Here is a 21,453-nt window from a genome sequence, read left to right as displayed (position 1 = left end):
TTTCTGCTGACTCTGCCTGATTTCCACGAAACCCCAGAAACACACAATATTACAGAAAACAAAGCTAAGTCCTCAAACCTGTGTCCATGTCGTTTATGCTGGAAATGGAGTGGGTGACTTATTTACAACAGTGCAAACAAATGGAAATTGAATATCAAATATCCCCAATGTTACTTAATCAGAGATCTTCTCTCGTCTTTACCTCTGTGCTCTACCCGACCCCCTGCCCCCCCCCCCCCCCACCTCATTCCTGTACATGTCGAATGTGACACTCTTTATTCACTTCTTTTTGCCCTCAGTCTCAATCCCAAGAATCTATCTACCTAAACAGAGATTTCCTTCCTATAAGGGGAATTCTTATACCGGGTGCTTGAATTTGTTTTTATTATACCACATAATAAAATGGCTAAGTTACCAAAGTTAAAACAAAGTAATAAGCATTCAATATGGAGTGCCTCCCAGAACCTTCCGGAGAACCAAAGAATATATTTCCACAGCGGCTGAGACTGCTGCTGTCAGACAGCCCTACTGAGACTGCTCTTGCAAGATGCTTCCACTGAAGAGGGTCCACTTACTCAAGATTGAAAACCCTCCTAGGGTGGCATGCATTCAATGACTGGTCTATGTAGGTAGGTAGGTGTGCCCCTCATTTCAATTTGGAGCTACCCTAAAGGGCCACTGTAGCTTTACAGCAGCCTGAGATGTCAGCTAAGGTCTTCTTTGAGACTGTATGGCAGCCCAACTTTTGCCTAATCCAGCTTCTTTCCCTTCTCGTCCATAAACGTTGATTCCCAACCCCTCCCATCCCCCAACCCAGTATAAACTTTCTGCATGCCAATTAGCTCAGAATCTCCCTCCTTGGGAACTCATCCTGGGCCATGTTCTTAACTAGCATTTCTCCATGTGGTTACGAAGTATCTCCCTCACAATGCCCACAGTGCTTTTAAGCAAAGCAGGACAGGTTCTTTTCTTGGGCTATCCTGCTAATCTGCATGATAGGTTCATTTGCTCAGGCTGTGGCCTTGGGTTTATTAGGTTAGGAAACAGGTATCAGTATTTTTTAAAGATCTTCAGATATAGTAATGTGTAGGTACGTTTAGGAACCCCACGACTCTTCATCAAATCTATCTCCTTGGCTGCATTTCTCTCTTTCTTTCTTCATTCTTCTTTCTTTCTTTTTTTAAAGTTTATTTATTTATTTTGAGAAAAAGAGAGAGAGCAGGATTAAATCAAACCTGCAGAATCGTTTGTTTTAATGCTCATCTGCAGAGCCATGTTTTTAGCATCCTGAGACTCCTGGGGGACTCCAGTCTTCTTAGCTGAAATTACAGGCTCCTCCATTCTTCAGGAATTCCAGTTTATTGACACATTCCATCTTTCCTAGAGGACTGGTGTAGTCATGCTAAGATTATGGTTTGACAATAGAAGAATCAACCTAACATACAAAAATAGCAAAAGAAAGTATCCATCAAAGGACCAGGAATCATTTTTTCATACCTTCTAATCATTTCATCTCACCATGAGCGGGGTCATGGGTGAAGGGGGCCAAAAGGTACAAACTTCCAGTTATAAATAAGTTCTGGGGATATAATGTGTGACATGGTGGCTAGAGTTAACCGTACTGTGTTGTATATTTGAAAGTTGTAGGGGCGCCTGGGTGGCTCAGTTGTTTAAGTGTCCACCTCTTGATTTTGGCTCAGGTCATGATCTCATGGTTCGTGAGGCTGAGCTCCGAGTCTGGGTCTGTGCTGACATCACAAAGCCTGCTTGGGATCCTCTCCCTCTCTCTCTCTCTCTGCCCCTCCCCTGCTCAAGCTCATTCTCTCTTTGTCTCAAAATAAATAGATAAACTTAAAAAAAAAGAGACTTAGGGACGCCTGGGTGGCTCCGTCGGTTGAGCGTCTGACTTCAGCTCAGGTCATCAAGGCTTGTGTGTTCGAGCCCCACGTCAGGCTCTGTGCTGACAACTCAGAGCCTGGAGCCTGCTTCGGATTCTGTGTCTCCCTCTCTGTTTATCCCACCCCCTGCTTCCACTCTGTCTCTCTCTGTCTCTCAAAAATAAATAAACGTTAAAAAAAAAAAAAAAAGAAAAAGAAATTTGTAAAGAGTAGATCTTAAAAGTTCTCATCACAAGAAAAAAATGTAACTATGTGTAGTGATAGATACTAAGTAAACTTATTCTGGTAATCATTTCACAATATCTATCTATATCAAATCACTAGGTTGTATACCTAAAACTAATGTAATTTTATATGTCAGATCTTGATTACAAAAGAAGTCGTAGTTACAATAAATTAGTTGGGAAAAATAGAATCAACAAACAAACAAATCCTGGACCAAATGGAGAAACTAATCACTCTCTATCTTTCCTGTCTGTCTGCACCGTGACATCAAGACATTCTGGGATAGCTAAGTACTAGCTGTCAGTCCATAAGAGAGATACGTATTTGAGGCTTCAATCTTAGTATCTTTTTGATGATACATGTGCCATCCGCTTCCCTAAGTTACTAATTTAATATTTAAAACCTAACATTTATACAGCCCCTTACAGTTTATAAAGTATCTTCACGTCAATTATCTCATTTGTCATTCTTTAGTTGTGCTGAGTGATTTAATAAACTGGGCGATACCAGCATTAAGTTCTTATAAGGAATATAATCATGATGAACAAAAAGCCATTTGATATATTTGCTCCTATGCCCTGTACATCCACTTATTAAAGTTTAGTGTTTCACAGTGACCTAATTTTTTAAAAGATCCCTATATATGCAGTCAAAGGCTTTAAGAGGAATGGTACTATTAAGAAGGGAAATATTAGAATGTGGATTTAGAATTAGGTGAGCCCAGCTAAAAGGGATGATTCTGCTCACATAGCTGAGTTATTAAGTCTGCATTTTTCATGCCCAGGTCCACAAGGAAACTCTCCAAAGTAATAAAGTTTGATCTCTTAGAATCTATCACTTCCAGGCAATTTAATCAATTTTTAGAATTCCTGTATTTCCAAGTTTCCTGGATATTCTTGGATATTCTTCCAGAGCTGGTGATCAAGGAGGTGTTAAATCATTCTGGTCATTGAGACCTGGAATCATGCACTATTTTACTTCAATAAGCTTCCCTATTAGGGCCAAATACATTCTATGAAACACATTTAATACTGCTTTTAATGATGGGAGGAGTTTAAAACACAAAACACAAAACTAACACAGAGATTTTCTTCAACTTTAAGAAGTAAAATAAAGTCTCCTATCAAGGTAAGTGTATATACTGAAAGTGTGAAAAGAATACGTATTACAGAATTGTAAAGTTCTTATAAAAGTTGTGACTGAACCCTTGGTGATCATCTTGGAAAAAGTAAGAAATTACACTAAACTTAAAGTGAAAGAGGTTTCTGAGAGTGAAAGCATTTCCTTCTGTTGTAAATTATAAAAAGACTTAGGAGTTATGGAGATAAATATGACTGTGTTTTAATAACAGTAGATACAGATAGCTAACTTTTACAGAATAGTCCTGTGATGTACCCCTAATTTACAGTCGAGGAAACTGGGAGATCAAACAAATCATCTGAGGCTACGCAGCCAGTTAAGGGCAGAAGGGGAATATGCACCCAGAGGGAACCAATCTGTGCCTTCTGGTAAACTTTAGTTTTCCCTCCAGGCACTTGGGGTTGCTGCAGTATTATGGCAGGCCAGAAGTTAGTATATTGGAAAAACAAACCGGCTGTGTTGGATAAAGAAACAGAATAAAAGATTCATCTTTCTTAGTGGAGAAGAAAATGAGTTTCTGCTAGCGGACTAAATATTCCCCTAGAGCCCGGAAATGTTATTTTGATTTCCGAAACGGTTCAGCTTACAAGTAGAAAATGAAACGTTTGGGCCAGAGATGGCAGGCAGGTCCCGCTGTATGTATGAATGAGAGAGATTGTTGATAGTGGCAGGTAGTGGCTAGATGCTTTGAGTAGTTTTCTAGGCCCCCGGTCAATAGAGCACAGCGCTGTCTGCCTGTGACTGGGGAGAGACTGATGAATAAGAATGCTAAGAATGTGCCAGTCTTGGCGTCAGCAGTGAGAGAAGAGGATTCAGGGAGCCTAAGAAATTATTGCATTAAAAAAAAGAATTTCCTCTCCTCGTAGGGTCTCTGATTCTCCTGCATCCCGCATGCATCCTCACTAAGGTGCTTTGTGTGTCATAGGATATGTATGTTTTCCTGTAACGTACACTGTTGGTTTTTAAAATTTAGATTGAACCAATTCAAAACTTTCACTTAGGTATGTGAATTAAAATATCTGACTGTGTTGACACCGAAAGATTGGCGATGATATATGGCTCACCCTAACATCAAAATGATAGCGGGCAGACTTTCTCCTTTCCTCACTCAGCCCTGTGATTTTTCAGTCCATGCCTATTGTAGCCTGGGAGGGACGTAAGTGTGTGGTTTCGGGAGCCAGAGAGGTGGGCTTAAGTTGGGGCTCTGCCAATTACCAGCTGAGTGTCCGTGGACAAGCCACGTAGCTTTGGCTGTGGCCTCTCCATCTGAAGAAACTAGGGAAAATGGAAGTCATCTTACATGACCTTAATACATATTCCAGACTCAAAGGCACTGAGGCTAAGCTTTATTGTGGTTCCTGAAAGGCACTGATGTGAAATTTTCACACAGCTTCATACAACAGCGCTGCGTTACCTGGCTGAGACTCAGTAAGTGTATGATGCTCCTTGATCTTAGAATCGTTCAACTGTGGGGGGAAATGATAAGCCCGTGAGAGCGGATGAAATAAGGTAATTACTGTAAGGATTAAATAAGCTAATAGGCTGAGTGAAGAGAATAGAATCTTTGCGCGTAAAAAGAACCCAGTATTACTGAAATCCATCCATGTTTCTGAATATGTATGCACATCCAGGTTTACTTGATGCTGGGAGCAGTTTAGTTCGTATAGTCCATGAGGCCATGTTCTCTTTGAATACAAAAGAAGTCAACTTCAATTTATAATGTTCATAATGGGGCCTGGAAAGTAGGGCACTGATTCAGTGGAATTTACTCTAAAGGTCCCAGAGATCTTAGTGCAGTGATACGAGCTAAGTGTAGGAGGTGAAAACTCTGGGGCAATGGGAAAGTTTCTTTTAGTTTGTGGTTGTTGATGCCTCAATTGATACTTAATGATCAAGGTGGAGTCAAAACAGGATGATAAGAGGGGCGCCTGGTGGCTCAGTCGGTTAAGTGTCTGACTTTGATTTCAGCTCAGGTCATGACCTCATGGTTCCTGAGTTCAAGCACTGGGCTCTGTGCTGACAGTGCAGAGCCTGTTTAGGGTTTTCTCTCTCTCTCTCTCTCTCTCTCTCTCCCTCCCTCTCTCTCCCTCCCTCTCTCTCTGCCCCTCTCCTGCTCTCTCTCTCTCTGCAAAACAAACAAAAAATACAGGAAGAAAAGAAAAATATCTAATGAAACAAGAAAAATATTTTAAAATACAGTTTATAAAATAAACTAAATTAGGAAATATTCTTATCCATACACTCATATTTGTCCACTGACCCTGGATGCTACTACAGTAAATTTCTTTACCACAATCAAATACCCTATTAGAAAGAGGCAACAAACTCTAAAATTGTGTCATGCAAACTAGCTTTCCCACAAAGTAGAAACTGAAAAAAATAAACTATCACTGACAAATGTATATGTACTGGCATACAAGATAAAGGTCAACATTCTTAACCTTGAGATTTCTTACTCAAAGTATGTTAGTTGCAGCGAAAGATCAAGAATCAAATTACTGTAGAAATTGACAGCCATTTAGTAATTCAGTTCATAGTGCAATCCTAAACATGTACATACTCTTAAGATTCATTCTTGAGGGGCGTCTGGTTGGCTTAGTCAGTTGAGCGTCTGACTTTAGCTCATGTTGTGATCTCCCATTTCATGAGCTCGAGCCCGGTATTGGGCTTGCTGCTAACAGCCTGTCAGCACAGAGCCTGCTTTGGATCTTCTGTCCTCCTCTCTCTCTGCCCCTCCCCCGCTCATGTTCTCTCACTCTCTCTCTCTCTCAAAAAGTAAATATAACATTAAAAAATTGTAAAGAAAAGAGTCGGTCTTAAGACCAACATGTTCAAACTTTAAAAACTGAATAAATAAATCCAATATATTAAATATCCATTGGCTTAAGGTAATAGAATACCTCAGAGATGTCCACCATCACATTTCTGATTCACAAAAATATTTTGAGTTGAGAGATCTGCTCCACCCCATCCCACCCCCATCTAAGAGTAGGCACTTAAAATAATCTTTTTTAAAGAAATGTTTTATTTATATTTTAGAGAGAAAGAGAGAGAGAGAGAGAGAGAGAGAGTGCATGAAGGAGGCAGGGAGGGACAGAGAGAGGAGACAGAATCCGAAGCAGTCTCCAGGCTCTGAGCTGTCAGCACGGAGCCTGATGTGGGGCTTGAACTCATGAGCTGTGAGGTTATGACCTGAGTCAAAGATGGATGCTTAACCAACTGGGCCACTCAGGTGCCCCAGTATCACATTTCTTATGTGCATCTGTTTTGCTAAAACAATCTATAGAGTGAATATGTTCTCCAACTTTAAGCTGTACTTATAGTCAGCGCAATCATTTGTTGTAAGAGAAATTAAGGGACTATAAATTACTTTAAATCTACAAATAATCTCCCCCCAAACTCATTTTAGCTGCTGCAGCATCCATCAACTCTTCTTCCACCCACTGAACTCTTTGTTGTTGTTGTTGTTGTTTTTAAGTAGGCCTCATGCCCAGCACAGAGGCCAGTGTGGGGCTTGAACTCACGACCCCGAGATCAAGACCTGAGCTGAGATCAAAAGTCAGACACTTAACTGACTGAGCCACCAGGGGCCCCACCACTGAACTCTTAATCAGACTGGCTAATAAATAGAAAAAAATGGTGATGTAGGAGCTTTTATGACCAATCTTACAGTAGCACTAATGATCAATTAAAAAGGAGCATCTATAGTAAGACTGAATTTGCTGTATCAAGAAAAAGAAAAATGGTCTTCCTGCCCTCCCTTCAAATGCCTTATTAACCAGGGTCAACCAAATGATACTTTTCTGAGGAGAAGGGTTTTTGTTTGTTTCTTATTGTTGAGTACATAGTAAAATACCATCAGCTATTTTATATTTGTTTTGTGTCACTCTTATTCTGAAGTTCAGGATAGTATAAGTGAATCTCTTAGCTTAGGTCTTCCAGTTTTTCCTTACATATGAAAATGGCACTTTTTTTCTCCTAATGAGGAAAAATAATACAGTGAATTTTAAATAACTGTAAAACTACGAGGTAAAATGAGGGCAGGAGGGAAGAAACCTGGCATTTTAGTGTCTTTTCTGTTTTTTTACATCATGGAGAGCAGTTCACATGCTGGTTGCTGGGAGATTCCCCGAAGACAGTGCAAACGATCAGTGAGTGACTCCTCACCTGCCCTCTTCACTGAGGTCACCTCTAAAAACACATGAATGGAGATTAGTGGGTGCAAAGACAGTGAACTGCAAAAACCAAATCATCATGAAGATTGATGTTTTGGTCAGTCCTCTGTTACAGTGCCTATTTGAAAAATGGCAGTGAAATAAAAAATTTTAATTTATATGTTGTTTCCAAAGCTATAAAAAGCAAAATTATTCAGAAGTCCTTAATAAAGTGATGGACAAAGCTTCCTCAGGCAAAAGCTAAAAAAAGAAAAAAAAAAGGCAGGCATGGTTATGCAAATGTTAATATCAGACAAAATGGATTTTAGAGTCAAAAGCACTAGAAGTTGTCAAGCAAGATATTTCCCATTTGATAAAAGCTACAATCAAAACTTCAGATTAGAAAAGTTTTAAGCACGTATCAATATGACCTGGAAATACACAAATCCAAAACGCTAGTGGCAAATGTTAGTAAACCTCTCTCAGGCACTCATACATCAAAAATAAGTAAAATACGAATTATTTGAAAAACTACAGTTATAGGGTGAGACAAATGTGTGCCCTATAAGCAAGTGAATAAATATTGTAAATCAATAGATTAAAAGGATGGTTTCTTTATTATTTATGAATTTATTTATTTATTTAATGTTTATATATTTATTTTGGAAGAGAGAGAGCATGAGCAGAGGAGAGGGGCAGGAGAGAGAAGGAGAGAGAGAATCCCAAGTAGGCTCCACACTGAGCGTGGAGCCTGAAGCAGGGCTTGATACTGTGACCCTGGGATCATAACCTGAGCTGAAATCAAGAGTTGGATGCTCAACTGACTGAGCCACCTAGGCGGCCTAGTTCTCTCTCATTCTTTTTTTTATAACTTTATTTATCGTGAGGGAGAGAGTGAGCAAGCATGGGAGGGGCAGAGAGAGAGGGAGAGAGAATCTCAAGCAGGCTCTGTGCTGTTAGCTCAGAGCCTGATGCAGGGCTCAAACCCATCAATCAGGAGATCATGACCTGAGCCAAAATCAAGAGTCAGATACTTGGTCAACTGAGCCACACTGGTGCCCCAAAAGCTAGTTCTCTTAACAGAATAGTTGCTTTTAACCGCTCTGCTGAAGAAAAAAAGGAAACAAAAAAGTAAGAGAAAAAAGGAAACAAATTACACAACGGATTTTTTAAATCGTGTACATAATGTTCTATCAACTTTTTTAGAAGCTAGACAAAACAAACAATTCTTCAGGAAGATGTAAATTGTGAAAATTGGTTAATAAGAAGCATAATGCCTGAATACACCAATTCCTACTGGGGAAAACCTAACCCCACAGTGGTAAAATTGTAGGAGAATTCTAATAAATTTTTACAAATACATAATCAGTTTATATAAATGATTTGAGCACAGGAAAAATGGCAGTCTTCCTAATTTTTTATTTGAGGCCAGCATAAATCTCAGACTAAAACTGAACAAATATATGAAAAAATAGAAAAGTACAAGAAAATCATATATAAATTAAAATTTCTAAGTAAAATATCAGCAAATCAAAATCATCAGCCCATTAAAAGAATAACATTATGATCAAGTGGGATTTATTCCTGAGATGCAAGGGTGGTTCAATATTTGTAAATCAATCAGTGTGATACATCACATCAATAGGAAAAAAAATAAAAACCATATGAGTATATCAATAGATGCAGAAAACGCATTTGAAAAGTACAACCATTCTTGAAAAAAAGCCCTCAACAAAGTATGTTGAGAGGGAACATACCTCAACATAATAAAGGCCACTTATGAGAAACCCACAGGTAAGATCAGACTCAATGGTGAAAACCTGAGAGCTTTCCCCTTAAGAACAGGATTAAGACATGGATGCCCACTCTCACCATTTTTATTCAGCATAGTACTGGAATACTTGTGGTTATAGCCACAGCAGTCAGACAAGAAAAAAAGGGGGGTGGGTGGGAAAGACATCCAACTTGGTAAGGAAGAAGTAAAACTCCCACTATTTGCAGATGACATAATACTATATATAGATAACCCTAAAGGGGCACCTGGGTGGCTCAGTCAAGCGTCCAACTTTGGCTCAAGTCATGATCTCCCAGTTCGTGCGTTCCAGCCCTGCGTTGGGATCTGTGCTGACAGATGGAGCCTGGGGCCTACTTCAGTTTCTGTGTCTCCCTCTCTCTCTGCCCCTCCCCTGCTAGCTCTCTCTCTCTCTCAAAAATAAATAAACATTAAAAAAATTAAAGAAACCCCCCAAAACTATACCCAAATACTACTAAAACTGATAAATGAATTCAGTAAGTTCACAGGATACAAAACCAATGTACAAAAATTTGTTGTATTTCTATAGAGTAATAATGAAGTAGCAGAAAGAAATTAAGAAAACAATTCCATTTACAATTACATAAAAAAAATGAAAAGAGCTAGGAACAAGCTTAATGAAGGATATAAAAGACCTGTACTCTAAAAACTATTAAACGTCTATGAAAGAAATTGAAGATGACACAAACAAATGGGAAGATATTCCACGTTCATAGATTAGAAGAATTAATATTGTTAAAATGTCCATACTACCCAAAGCAATCTACAGATTTAATGCAATCCCTGTCATAACACTAATAGCATTTTTCACAGAACTAGAACAAAAAATTCTAAAATTTGTATGGAACCACAAAAGAACCCGAATAGCCAAATCAATCTTGAATAAGACAGAAACTGAAAGTATCACAGTAAGATATCTTGTAGGTATCAAGATATACTACAAAGCTATAGTAATCAAAACAGTATGATACTGGCACAAAAACAGACACATAGATCAAGGGAATAGAATAGAGAGCCCAGAAATAAACCCATGATTATATGGTTAATCAACAAAGAAGGCAAGAATATGCAATGGGAAAAAGACAGTCTTTTCAAAAAATGATGTTGCGGGGGCGGGGGGCGTCTGGGTGGTTCAGTTGGCTAAGCATCTGACTTCGGCTCAGGTAATGATCTTGTGGTTTGTGGGTTCGAGCCCTGCGTCAGGCTCTGTGCTGACAGCTCAGAGCTGTCACAAAATAAAACACACAAAAATAAACTCAAAATGGATTAAGGAATTAAATGTGAGAACTGAAACCATAAAAATCCTAGAAGAAAGCATGGGCAGTAATTTCTCTGACATTGGCCATAGCAACATTTTCTAGATATGTTTCTTGATGCAAAGGAAACAAAAGCAAAAATAAACTATTGGGACTACTTCTGCACAGCAAAGGAACCAACCAACAAAACTAAAAGACAACCTACTGAATGAGAGAAGATTTTGGCAAATGACATATCTGAAAAAAGAGTTGGTGTCCAAAATATATAAAGAACTTACACAACTCCACACACACAAAATAATCCAATTAAAATGGGCAGAAAGCATGAATAGACATTTCACAAAAGGATACATACAGATGGCCAACAGACACATGAAAGATGTTCAAAGTCACTCATCATCAGGGAAATGCAAATCAAAGTCACAATGAGATATCACCTCACACCCGTCAGAATGGCTAAAGTCAAAAACACCAGAAACAACTAGTGTTAGTCAGGATGTGGAGCAAAAGGAATCCCTGTGCATTGTAAGTGGGAATGCAAACTGGCACAGCCACTGTAGAAGCGTTGTAGAGAACTGTATGGAGACTCCTCAAAATATTAAAAACTGGGGCACCTTCGTGGCCCAGTCAGTTGGGCATCCAACTTCGGCTCAGGACATGATCTCACTGCTCCCAGGTTCAGGCCCCATGTCAGGCTCTGTGCTGACAGCTCAGAGCCTGGAGCCAGCTTCAGATTCTGTGTCTTCCCCTCTCTCTGTCCTTCCCCCGCTTGTGCTCTGTTTCTCTCTCTCTCTCGAAAATAAACATTAAAAAAATTAAAAATAGAACTACCGTATGATCCAGTAATTCCACTACTGGGTATTTATCCAAAGAATATGCAAACATTAATTCAAGAAGATACATGCACCCCTATGTTTATAGAAACATTACTTATAATAGCCAAGTTATGGAAACAACTGAAGTGTCCATTGATAGATTAATGGATAAAGAAGATGTGATGTCACACACACACACACACACACACACACACACTGGAATATTACTCAGCCACAAAAAAGAATGAAACCTTGCCATTTGCAACAACATAGGTGGATCTAAAGAGAATATTGCTGGGGCGCCTAGGTGGCTCAGTCATTTAGGTGTCCGACTTCAGCTCAGGTCATGATGTCACTCTCCATGAGTTCAAGCCCCGTGGCGTTGGGCTCTGTGCTGACAGCTCAGAGCCTAGAGCCTGCTTCAGATTCTGTGTCTCCCCCTCTCTCTGCTCCTCCCCTGCTCATGCTCTGTCTCTCTCTGTCTCAAAAATAAAAATAAAAACATTAAAAAAAATTAAAAAAAGAGTATATTGCTAAGTGAAATAAGTCAGAAAAAGACAAATACCATATGTTTCCACTTATATGTAGAATTTAAGAAACAAAACAAATAAACAAAGAAAAAAAAGGCAAACCAAAAACAGATTTTTAACTATAGAAAACAAAACTGATGGTTACCAGAGGAGAGGTTGGGGGGCGGAGGGGGGGGGGGATGGGTGAAATAGGTAATGGGGGTTAAGAGTACACTTATCATGATTAGCACTGAGTAATGAATAGAATTGTTGGATCACTATATTGTACACCTGAAGCTAATATAACACTGTACATTAACTATATTGTAATTTAAATTTTTAAAAAATTAAAAAAAAGAATAACATTATGACCAAGTAGGGTTTATTATAAAAAGTTTTGTTGAATATTAGATAATCAATGGCATAATTCACTATTATTGATGTGTAAATATATTTTCACCTCTGTAGATGCAGAAAATTTTTATAAAGTTCAACATGTGTACTCATAAAATCTCAAAGTAATCCAGTTACACCTTGAAATATATTTATATCTACAGTAGGTCTTATATATAATGATGGAATATACAAACCATCCCACGATTGTCAGAAACAAGAACATGCTTATGATCATTACTGTTAATTATACAGAAAATGAGCTAAGTTTTCATATTAGAGAAAACAAACTGTCATGAATTGCAGCATGATTGTCTGTCAGGAAAATCCAAGAGAATCACCAAAAAGCAATTAGAACTAATATGGGAGTAAAATAAAACAAAAGTGAGATAAGTAAATAAAAGTGGATAAATTTCCAATACAGCAGTAAAAGAATTATTCAATAAAATGCTGTGAAATGTAGATCCCACTCATTATAGCAATTAAAATGATAAAACAGTGTAATAAAATGTTTAATGAAACTCTATGAAAGTGTATATGTGATCTGCAAATGGAGAGATTTACATAGTATTGCATGGGAGAATAGATGAAACTACTAACTTTTCACAACTTAATAAAAATTTCCAGCAAAATTTGTTATTGAATTTGATGGTTCTAAAATTTATGCACAAATGAAAATGTGGGAAAAGAATACAGAAAATTTTGAACAGAAGAGTGGTTTATTGAGTCAACGGTCTGGAGTAACGATTTAGTATGTGCAGGAATTAAAGATCAATGGAACAGAATAAATCATCTAGAAAGAAACACATACCTAGATGGTAGTTGTATATATGATGAAAGTGTTATCTCACATAACTGAGTTAAGGTTGAACATGTTAACAAGTGGGTTTAGAAAATAGATCATGTATCTAGAAGTTTTTTAAGTTAGATTTCTTTCTTTTTTTAAAATTTTTAATGTTTATTTGGGGGGAGGGGGCAGAGATAAAGGGAGACACAGAATCTGAAGCAGGCTCCAGGCTCTGCACTGTCAGCACAGAGTCTGATGTGGGGCTTGAACTCACAAACTGTGAGATCATCACCTGAGCTGAAGTGGGACGCTTAACTGACTGAGCCACTCAGGCACCCCAAAAAGCTAGATTTCTACCTCACACAAAGTAATTTCCAGGTGACTTCAAGAGCTAAATAAATGCAAAACAACAAAACCCCCAGAAAATATAGAATAGTTAACTTTATAATTCAGAGATGGGAAGACCTCAAACATCTACAGTTGAAAATACTGAGAGAGTAAACCAGGTAAAACAAAAATTTCAGTAGGCAAAACACCATGGACAAATTGCCAAGGTTAGCGAAAGACCGGGAGAAAAATGCATATAAGGAGTTCTTAGTAATTAATTGGAAAAGCCAAGTAATTCAATAGAAACAGGCAATTCAAAGAAACACAAATGGCTAAAAAACATAAGAAAAAAGTCACCGTTATTCTGTTTCCTTAGTAATCAGGAAAGTCATAATTAGCACGAGGTATCTTTGCTGCTCATCAGTCATATTGGTAAACGTGTAATGTCCAGGGTGCTGAGGATGGAAGTCTGCAGAGTTTTGTATAAGGTGTTGGCAGGTCTTCAGTTAGCTTACTCTTCATTAGGGCAACTTGACTGTGTCTCATTAAAATGTAAAATGCACATGTTGTATCATGGAAAACAACCCATTTCACAGAGATTTTAGCACTCTGCACACATTTTTGGGGGAGGAGTAATGTTGCAGAAGAGATCCACGTCACTAGGAACAACCTAGTGAAACATGTTTCTGGCTGGGGCCCATAAACCACGTTCACAAATATAGTTTTCAAGGTTTTATTACATCACATGGTTACAGGCATTTCAAAGTACTTTAAACTAGTACTGTGGCCCGACTCAAAGACTACCTTGCAAAGAAAAAGAATAAGGCCTTGGCTAGATTGTCTTACATTTTGTGGTTACTATTTTGGGCTGTATGAAGTCCTTTTGCCAAAGAAAGAACTGGCTGGTTTTTAGAGAGCTTCATCTACTTTCAGCTAAGTGTCCATTTGAAATAACATTAAAATATTTATAATTTTGGCTATATTTAATTCATTTCTCTCCACATTTTCTAATCCAGCAATTCCATCTCCAAGTATGTCATTCAGAGAAATACCCCATGCGAAGAGACATGTGGAAGAATGTTAACTGTAGCACTGTTTTCAGTAGTGAAAAATTGGAAACGACAAATTACTTAGGAAATGGCTAAATTAACCATATGTGCATCTTAATGAATTCTATATAGCATTTAGAAAGACTGATATATTCGGTATACACCTACAGATGTATGTAGGTATACTAATAAGGAAACTTCTCCAAGGCACATGGCTTAAAGAAAAAGGCAAGTTAAACATGTAACATACAATCCCACTTTCATGAAAACCAAACAAAATAAAATCTTAATGGAAATGTGTGTGGAAAAATACTTATTGGAAAAGACCAGAAATTACACATCAAATAGCTAACAAAAGTTACTCCTGTAGCAAGGCAGGGCCGGGGCTTCCACTTACTGGTTTCCTTTTTGTTTGTTTTGAGAAGTGTTTTCACAAAGGAAAGAGTCATGTATTTTAGCAAAAAAGGTAAGTTTTGAAAAATGCTGTTTACATTTACTGATTGTGTAGGTACAGAATGCTTATTAGTAATGCTTGGTATGTACATACATATACATATGTATATATGTGACCATATGTCATATGTGACCATATGTCAACAATAAATAAATAATTGAGAGTGTTTGTTTACCTAAATAATGCAAATTTAAGTTCTGTGTTTGAGTTAAAAAAGAATAGTTGTTTTCATTTGGATATACAGCAGCACAGTGGCACAGTCTAAGAATCCATTTTTAAAAAGACTACTCCAATTAGAAAATTTAGTTAAGTTTCATTACGGAAATTCCCAGAGGCAATCTCTGGCATTTAGTGATTAGAAAAGTAACAAGAAAGTATTACTTACAGAGTCAATCAATAGAAAAGTGAATTTCCGTAATATAAAATAATCCTCATGTGAAGCAAAAAGACATGGAGTTAATTAGAGGAGGTGTGTTGTATAAATGTTTTCTGAACTGGACAGTATAAGAACATATGGTGGGCGGGGAGCCTGGGTGGCTCAGTTGGCCGAGCTGTTGGACTTCAGCTCAGGTCACGATCTCGAGGTTTATGAGTTCGAGCCCCGCATCGGCCTTGTGGCTGTAAGTGGGAGCCCGTTTCTGATCTTCTGTCCCCCTCTCTCTCTGCCCCTCCTCTGCTTATGCTCTCTCTCTCAAAAATAAATAAAACATTAAAAAGAAAGAAAATATGGTGTGATAATCATCACGAAGAAAATAGAAAATACAGTGAGACTTTCTTCAGGTCTCTTAAAACTCACTTATGAGTCATAGTAAGATACATCAATGATTTCGCAAAGTTTAGTAGGATCATTTCTCCTTTTTGTTCTCCGTGACCATCTATACAGCGCTAATACTGTTCTGTATACTTAAAATTTGCTGAGAGAGTAGATCTTCTGTGTTCTCGTACACATACAAAGGTAACTATGTGAGGTGATAAATATGTTAATTAACTTGACGGTGGAAATCATTTTGTAATCTATACAGATGGCATATCATCGTGTTGTGTATCTTAAATACATACAATTTTATTTATCAATCATATCTCAATGAAGCCAGAAAAAAATGGTCAAGTCATGGAACGGAAGTACCAGAGAGTATATATACTGCACGGGGTACAGAAAATGGCTTCAATGAATTGCCTGAGATGCCAGGTGTCCAGTGCAGTTTTCAGGGCCAGTCCTGTAACTTTTTACCAAGGTTTTCCTTATGCTGGTGCTCTAATGAAAAAGGCCCTTTAGAGTCAGTGTAACCATAAGCTGGAGCGGAAAGGAATTAAAGTACAAGTGATACTAAGAATTATACAAAGTTCACTGAAGTGATCTGTATACCATCATCGCACAGTCTCCTCCCGCGTCTCTTGATGTTTTTCTCCTGTGACGGGAACATCCGTGGCGATTCTCTCTGTTGCTCGCTGGACAAGGCCGCCAGGCTAAGGGGGGTTCAACGGTGAACAGCGCGAGAACAGATACATACTTTTGTAGTGCTGTTCTATCAACGAAACTCCGATACTTGGGGTTTTTGCAACATTTAAAGCAGCTCAGGTAGAAAAGAAAAAGTTCAAACCAGTCACCAGATCCAAAATTAGCATTTTATTCAGAACGCTGGGGTCAGAGGTGTGTCATTTATATTCTGGTACACAATACAGAGGCAAAGCTGCTGTCAGAAGTCTCTCCAGTTTAAAAGCTTGGTTTTTTTTGTTTTCATTTTTTTTTTAAAAACACACACTTAGTAGTGCCTCCAGTGTCAGGCCACCCCTCTCTTTTCTTTTCTTTCCTTTTTTTTTTTTTGGTACAAATTATGTAAAACATTTGTGCTAAGAACTTTTCTCCCTCCCCAAACAAAAAAGAAAATAAAAAATAAAAAAAAATTAAAAAATTAAAAATTGAGTATTCTAACTACAGCTCAACAATTGAATCAAATGTCACTTTGTCTTGTAAATACTTTATCCATAACGAAAGATATAAACATGCAAAAAACCTGAATCCATAGTCCAAATAATACATACACATGTTCTGAAGTTTCTGTACTTCTCCATAGACTATGCCAATAAAACATTATGTACACATACCATTTTTACAGTGAAGTGGAAAAAATACAGTAAATAAAAAAAGTGTACATGGATTAAGACCAAAATGTATCTAACATTCTAGTTTATGAAAAAATTCAATTTTGCTACAAATTGGTGATATGAAAACTCCCTTTATTTGCAACCAGCTGCGTAAGTTTTAAGATTTTAGTGAAAAAAAAATCTAAAGTCTAAAACTAGAAGTAATGTACATTTTCCAATCTCATGGTCTCATCCCCCAAGATAATAAAATCGCTCCATGAGTTTTTGTTTTGTGTTTGTTTAATTCTGTGTTTTAATAAAAGCAAATGCAATGTAACAAAAGCGTATTGAAGCATATCATGGTTTAACTTACTGCTCCCACCACAAAATATTTTGTCTTTTACTTATCGTTTCAGAAATCAGTACCATTAAAGCCTTAAACATAAAACTAATTCCAATCTGAAAAAGGTACAAAAAGGCACATAAAATCCCAGTGCTTCTGTACTGTAAAATTCAAGTGTAACTGAGCTCAGTGTTTTTCCAAACAGTATTGGATCACTGATATTCCCTCTGAGCCCAAATTGGTTTGCAGCCTATGCCAAAGCCTCCAGCAAGCACTGTGCTAGTAGACTACAAAGTTAAAGCCTAGCTTCTGAATGCTTTTTGGGAATATCAGTTGAAATTGTTTGTACTTGTCCAAAAACCAAGTTCACCCTGAAGTTCAGTCATCACCTCCACCGTACATGTCAGCAAGTTTCTTGAAGCGTGGCCCCCAGTCGTTCAGGTAGTCATAGTCCTGCTCGCCACCACTACTTGAGGAATTAAGAGAGCTCAAGGACCCAGCGGTGGAGCCGCTGCCTTCATAGTCAAAGACTAAGAGGGAGTCGTATGGCGGAGCGGTGGGATCATTGTCAGCAGCTTTAAGGCCCTACAATTTGGAAAGACAAAGAAAGAACGCAGAGAGGGTTACGATGTGAAAACCACAAGCAGATCCTAGAGGTCCCATGGAATCAAACACTTGTTTGTAAGTTTCCACTTGCAGACCACAACATTTTCTACCTACAGAAATTGGGGTTATCACCACGTTTGGAAGTTAGACAAAAATACATCTTTCCTCTGCAGGAAAGACCCCTAGGACGTCTAGCTCAGTGAGGCCAAGATGTACAATGGAAGGGGAGTTAATTGGAGAATGTGTTTGGCAGGTGGCAGAAATGAATGGCCAACTGCTAGAGGTTGAGAAGGATCTCAGATGAAGTCTGGTAATGCAATTGGATAAACGTGCATTGAGTAATTACTGCTGGAATAAGTTATATTAAATAACACACAGGGCTATGAAATCATGTCATACGTGAACCCTAAGAGTCAGAGTCAAAGGATTCTGACAGTGAACACGTTGAACAGGTTGTAAATGCAACGCAAAAAGAGAGATATACAAATGAATGTCATATGGTCCCTGCCCTCTACAAGCTTGTAATCTAGCATAACGGGCATTACTATTGTGTGAAATAAATGATAAATAAGTAATAAAGCTACAGAGTCGAGGCAAAAAAATCATTAGAATGCCAAAAAAAAAAAAAAAAAAAAAAAAGGAAAAAAAAATCAGGACTAGCATTGAGAGCTAGGATTTCAAAGAGGAAGTGGCATATTTGACCTAGGTCTGGAAGGAAAAATGAAGGGAAATCAAAGGAAAATGAAAAAAAAAAAAAAAAAAAAAAAAAAAAAGGAAAACTGGCCAGACAGGATTATAAGGAAAGATACTCATTAAATCATTTATGTTCATAATGAAACACAAAATGTGACATTAATTGACATTAATCATTAAACTATGATCAGGTATTATTTTTTAAGAATAGAGTGACTTCTAGCTCCTATAAGCTTCAGAAAAGTCATGTTCCAGTGTCTATATACAGTGTTAATATTGGCAGGGGGAAATTTTGCAAATCTAAATTAAAGATTATTTAAAAACCATAAGAGCCAATGAAATTATTATCTAAAAACTTAACTCTTGCTTTTTAATCTAGAATTCATGTACCTGTAGCCAATTCATAATTATGCCCTACAAAACCTTTAAGGTTTAATACTTAAAATGGGATTTTCTCTAAATTTTCCCCAGTTCCATTCTAGTACCCTGAGATACACCAGCATCAGTTCCAAACAATCTTTCTCTTTTCCTACAACTCTGCTTTTTAAACGCTAGTGGGCTGTGGCCTCACTTACTGTCCTGTCGATCAGTCCTTCCGATCCACATGTATTTTATGAGTACGTACATGTGGGACCTTTTAATAGGTATGTGATCATCTGTTTATTCTTCCAAGTTTACAGGGGAGGAAGAGAACAAAAGAACATGAAAATTAAGGTCAGAATCAGTATGTAGAGTGGTTAGTGGTTAACACATCAGACCTCTTAACCGCTATCCCCTGGGTTGCCAGCTCAGCGCTACACAGTATTAGCTGAGGGATTTCGGCTAAGTTCTCCAGGCTTCATTTCCTCATCTGCAGGTGTAATAACAACAGTAAGATTATTATGGAGACTAAATGGAATAAAGGCACCCAAGGGCTCATCACAGTGTCTGGTGCCTGTTGGCACTCAATGAATATTAGTCTAAAAAAATCCACTTTTAGGTTCAGTGAAAAATTTCTTGCTTTGTGACTTGAAAGAAGAAAAAGAAATGTGAAGACATGGTATTTTGAGAAACAAATGGCAGCTGCCGGACTTCCATCGAAAGCAAGAGAGAAACTGGGGCGCCTGGGTGGCTCAGTCGGTTAGGCATCCTACTTCGGCTCAAGTCATGATCTCGCAGTTCAAGAGTTTGAGCCCTGTGTTGGGCTCTGTGTTGACAGCTTGGAGCCTGGAGCCTGCTTTGGATTCTGTGTCTCCCTCTCTCTCTGCCCCTCCTCCACTCACACTCCACTCTCTCTCTCTCTCTCTCTCAAAAAATAAATAAATAAATAAATAAATATTAAAAAAAATTAAAAGGAAAAAAAAGAGAAAAGTACACACTACCAGTTTTCCTATCCCAAGTCTCTCTTACCAACCATTGTAACCATTTTAATGAAACACCATTTTCCCTCATGTCTGGTTATACTACATATAACCCAGAAAAGCCAGTGTAAAATAAAATAAAGCACATCTTCAGCAAACTACTTCAATGTATAAAACATAAGTAATTTTAGAAAGGATTTTATTTACCATACTTATAGAATAAACTACAAGGCAATTTTGCTAAGACTGAAAATCACAAACTACAATTTCTCAAAAGTCAGAATTCCTTTCTGTGGTAGACCGTATTACTGTCCTCAATGATTTACTATCCTGTCTTTGTAGGTGGATCACATGCCCACACTACCACAAGTGCCTCTCTGGAGCCAGAGTTCACTTCCCAAACCCATTGTCAGGCTTGGCTATGAGCTGGGTTTGGCCAGTACAACGTAAGCAGTGGTGTAGAGAAGACACCTCAGGCCTTTTCCGTCTAATGTGTTTCTATCAGTTCCTTCTTGCCCCCTCTCCCAGGAGAATGGTCTGCCCCAGCTCGGAGTTTTCCTTCTGCCTGGATCCTGAAACACAGAAGACATGGAGACATTGCCTGCCCACAGTTAACCCAGAATTTGGGCAAGAAGTAAACCTTTGTTATTGTAAGCAGATGATACTTTGGAGTTGTTAATTACTGCAGCCTTAGTTGATAAAAGCCAAACAATGCACCTTTGTTCATTTTGTTTATATTTATGTATTCAATTCAAGATGTATTTATTGAGTATGTATATTAAACGTATTCTGCTTAGTGGTGGGGACACAGATATTAATAAGCTAGATCCAACGCCTGTCCTCAGGGAGTTTATATTCAAATATTAGCATGCACCCCTTTTCCTTTTCCCTACAAAATCCAGCAACTGCAAATTTAAGCAAGAGATGATTCTTTTAGTCCGGCGTGGTCTAAGTTGGGTCCACACAAGAACTGGACCCAACAAAGATCTGGGAGGAAATCAAGAAGACAAAGAACATCCTGATAAGGAGAATAAGTTTCTGAAGACAAATACAGGTATCCCCCGCTATCCAAAAGAACATTCTGATGAAACCTTCCGAAAGGAAGGAGGAATGGAGGAAAGCAAGGAGGCAATTACTATTCATTCCTATAGGAAATTTCTTGAGTATTCCCAGACTCCAAAAATAATGCCTCTTAGGCTTTTCTGATACCTCAGGACACATGTTGCTAACGGATGCACAAAATAAATGGAGATGAAGCAGAGATGTTCACAGACACAGTTCAAAGCTTTGCAGTTGGATGCTGAGATGCTGAGTGTAGTTCTGGGGAAGGAGCTTGGCAGGCTGCTCTCTCTGCTGGGGTGCACATGTCTCTATAACGGCTTCCCATACAACAGAAGCTATACACTGCTTGTTGCTTTTCACCTTTTTTCATAAAAGCAAACCCCTCTTTGGATTTCTTTCGGCTAGTGAAAACAAGTACTGATGTAGGTCTTCCATAGAAGTGAAGTGGTAGAAAGTGAATTTTTGAAAAGCAGGGCATATCTGTATTAAGTTTTCATTATGACC

The 21,453-nt window shown here is 38.1% G+C and overlaps 1 protein-coding gene across 2 annotated transcripts in view; it reads right to left on the bottom strand.

The window, feature by feature from the left end:
• Window positions 1–16,427: 16,427 nt before the first annotated feature.
• CDH2 (cadherin 2) overlaps window positions 16,428–21,453 on the bottom strand; it is a 214,138-nt gene continuing 209,112 nt past the window's right edge. For both annotated transcript variants that reach the window (XM_049620262.1, XM_049620264.1), the window contains one exon: window positions 16,428–17,833. In XM_049620262.1, the coding sequence (XP_049476219.1) occupies window positions 17,627–17,833 (207 nt within the window). In that variant the 3' untranslated portion in view covers window positions 16,428–17,626. The remainder of the gene's footprint in view (window positions 17,834–21,453) is intronic.

This window comes from Panthera uncia, assembly GCF_023721935.1.
Source record: "Panthera uncia isolate 11264 chromosome D3 unlocalized genomic scaffold, Puncia_PCG_1.0 HiC_scaffold_8, whole genome shotgun sequence".
NCBI lineage: Eukaryota > Metazoa > Chordata > Mammalia > Carnivora > Felidae > Panthera > Panthera uncia.
This window is presented reverse-complemented; position numbering and strand designations above follow the sequence as displayed.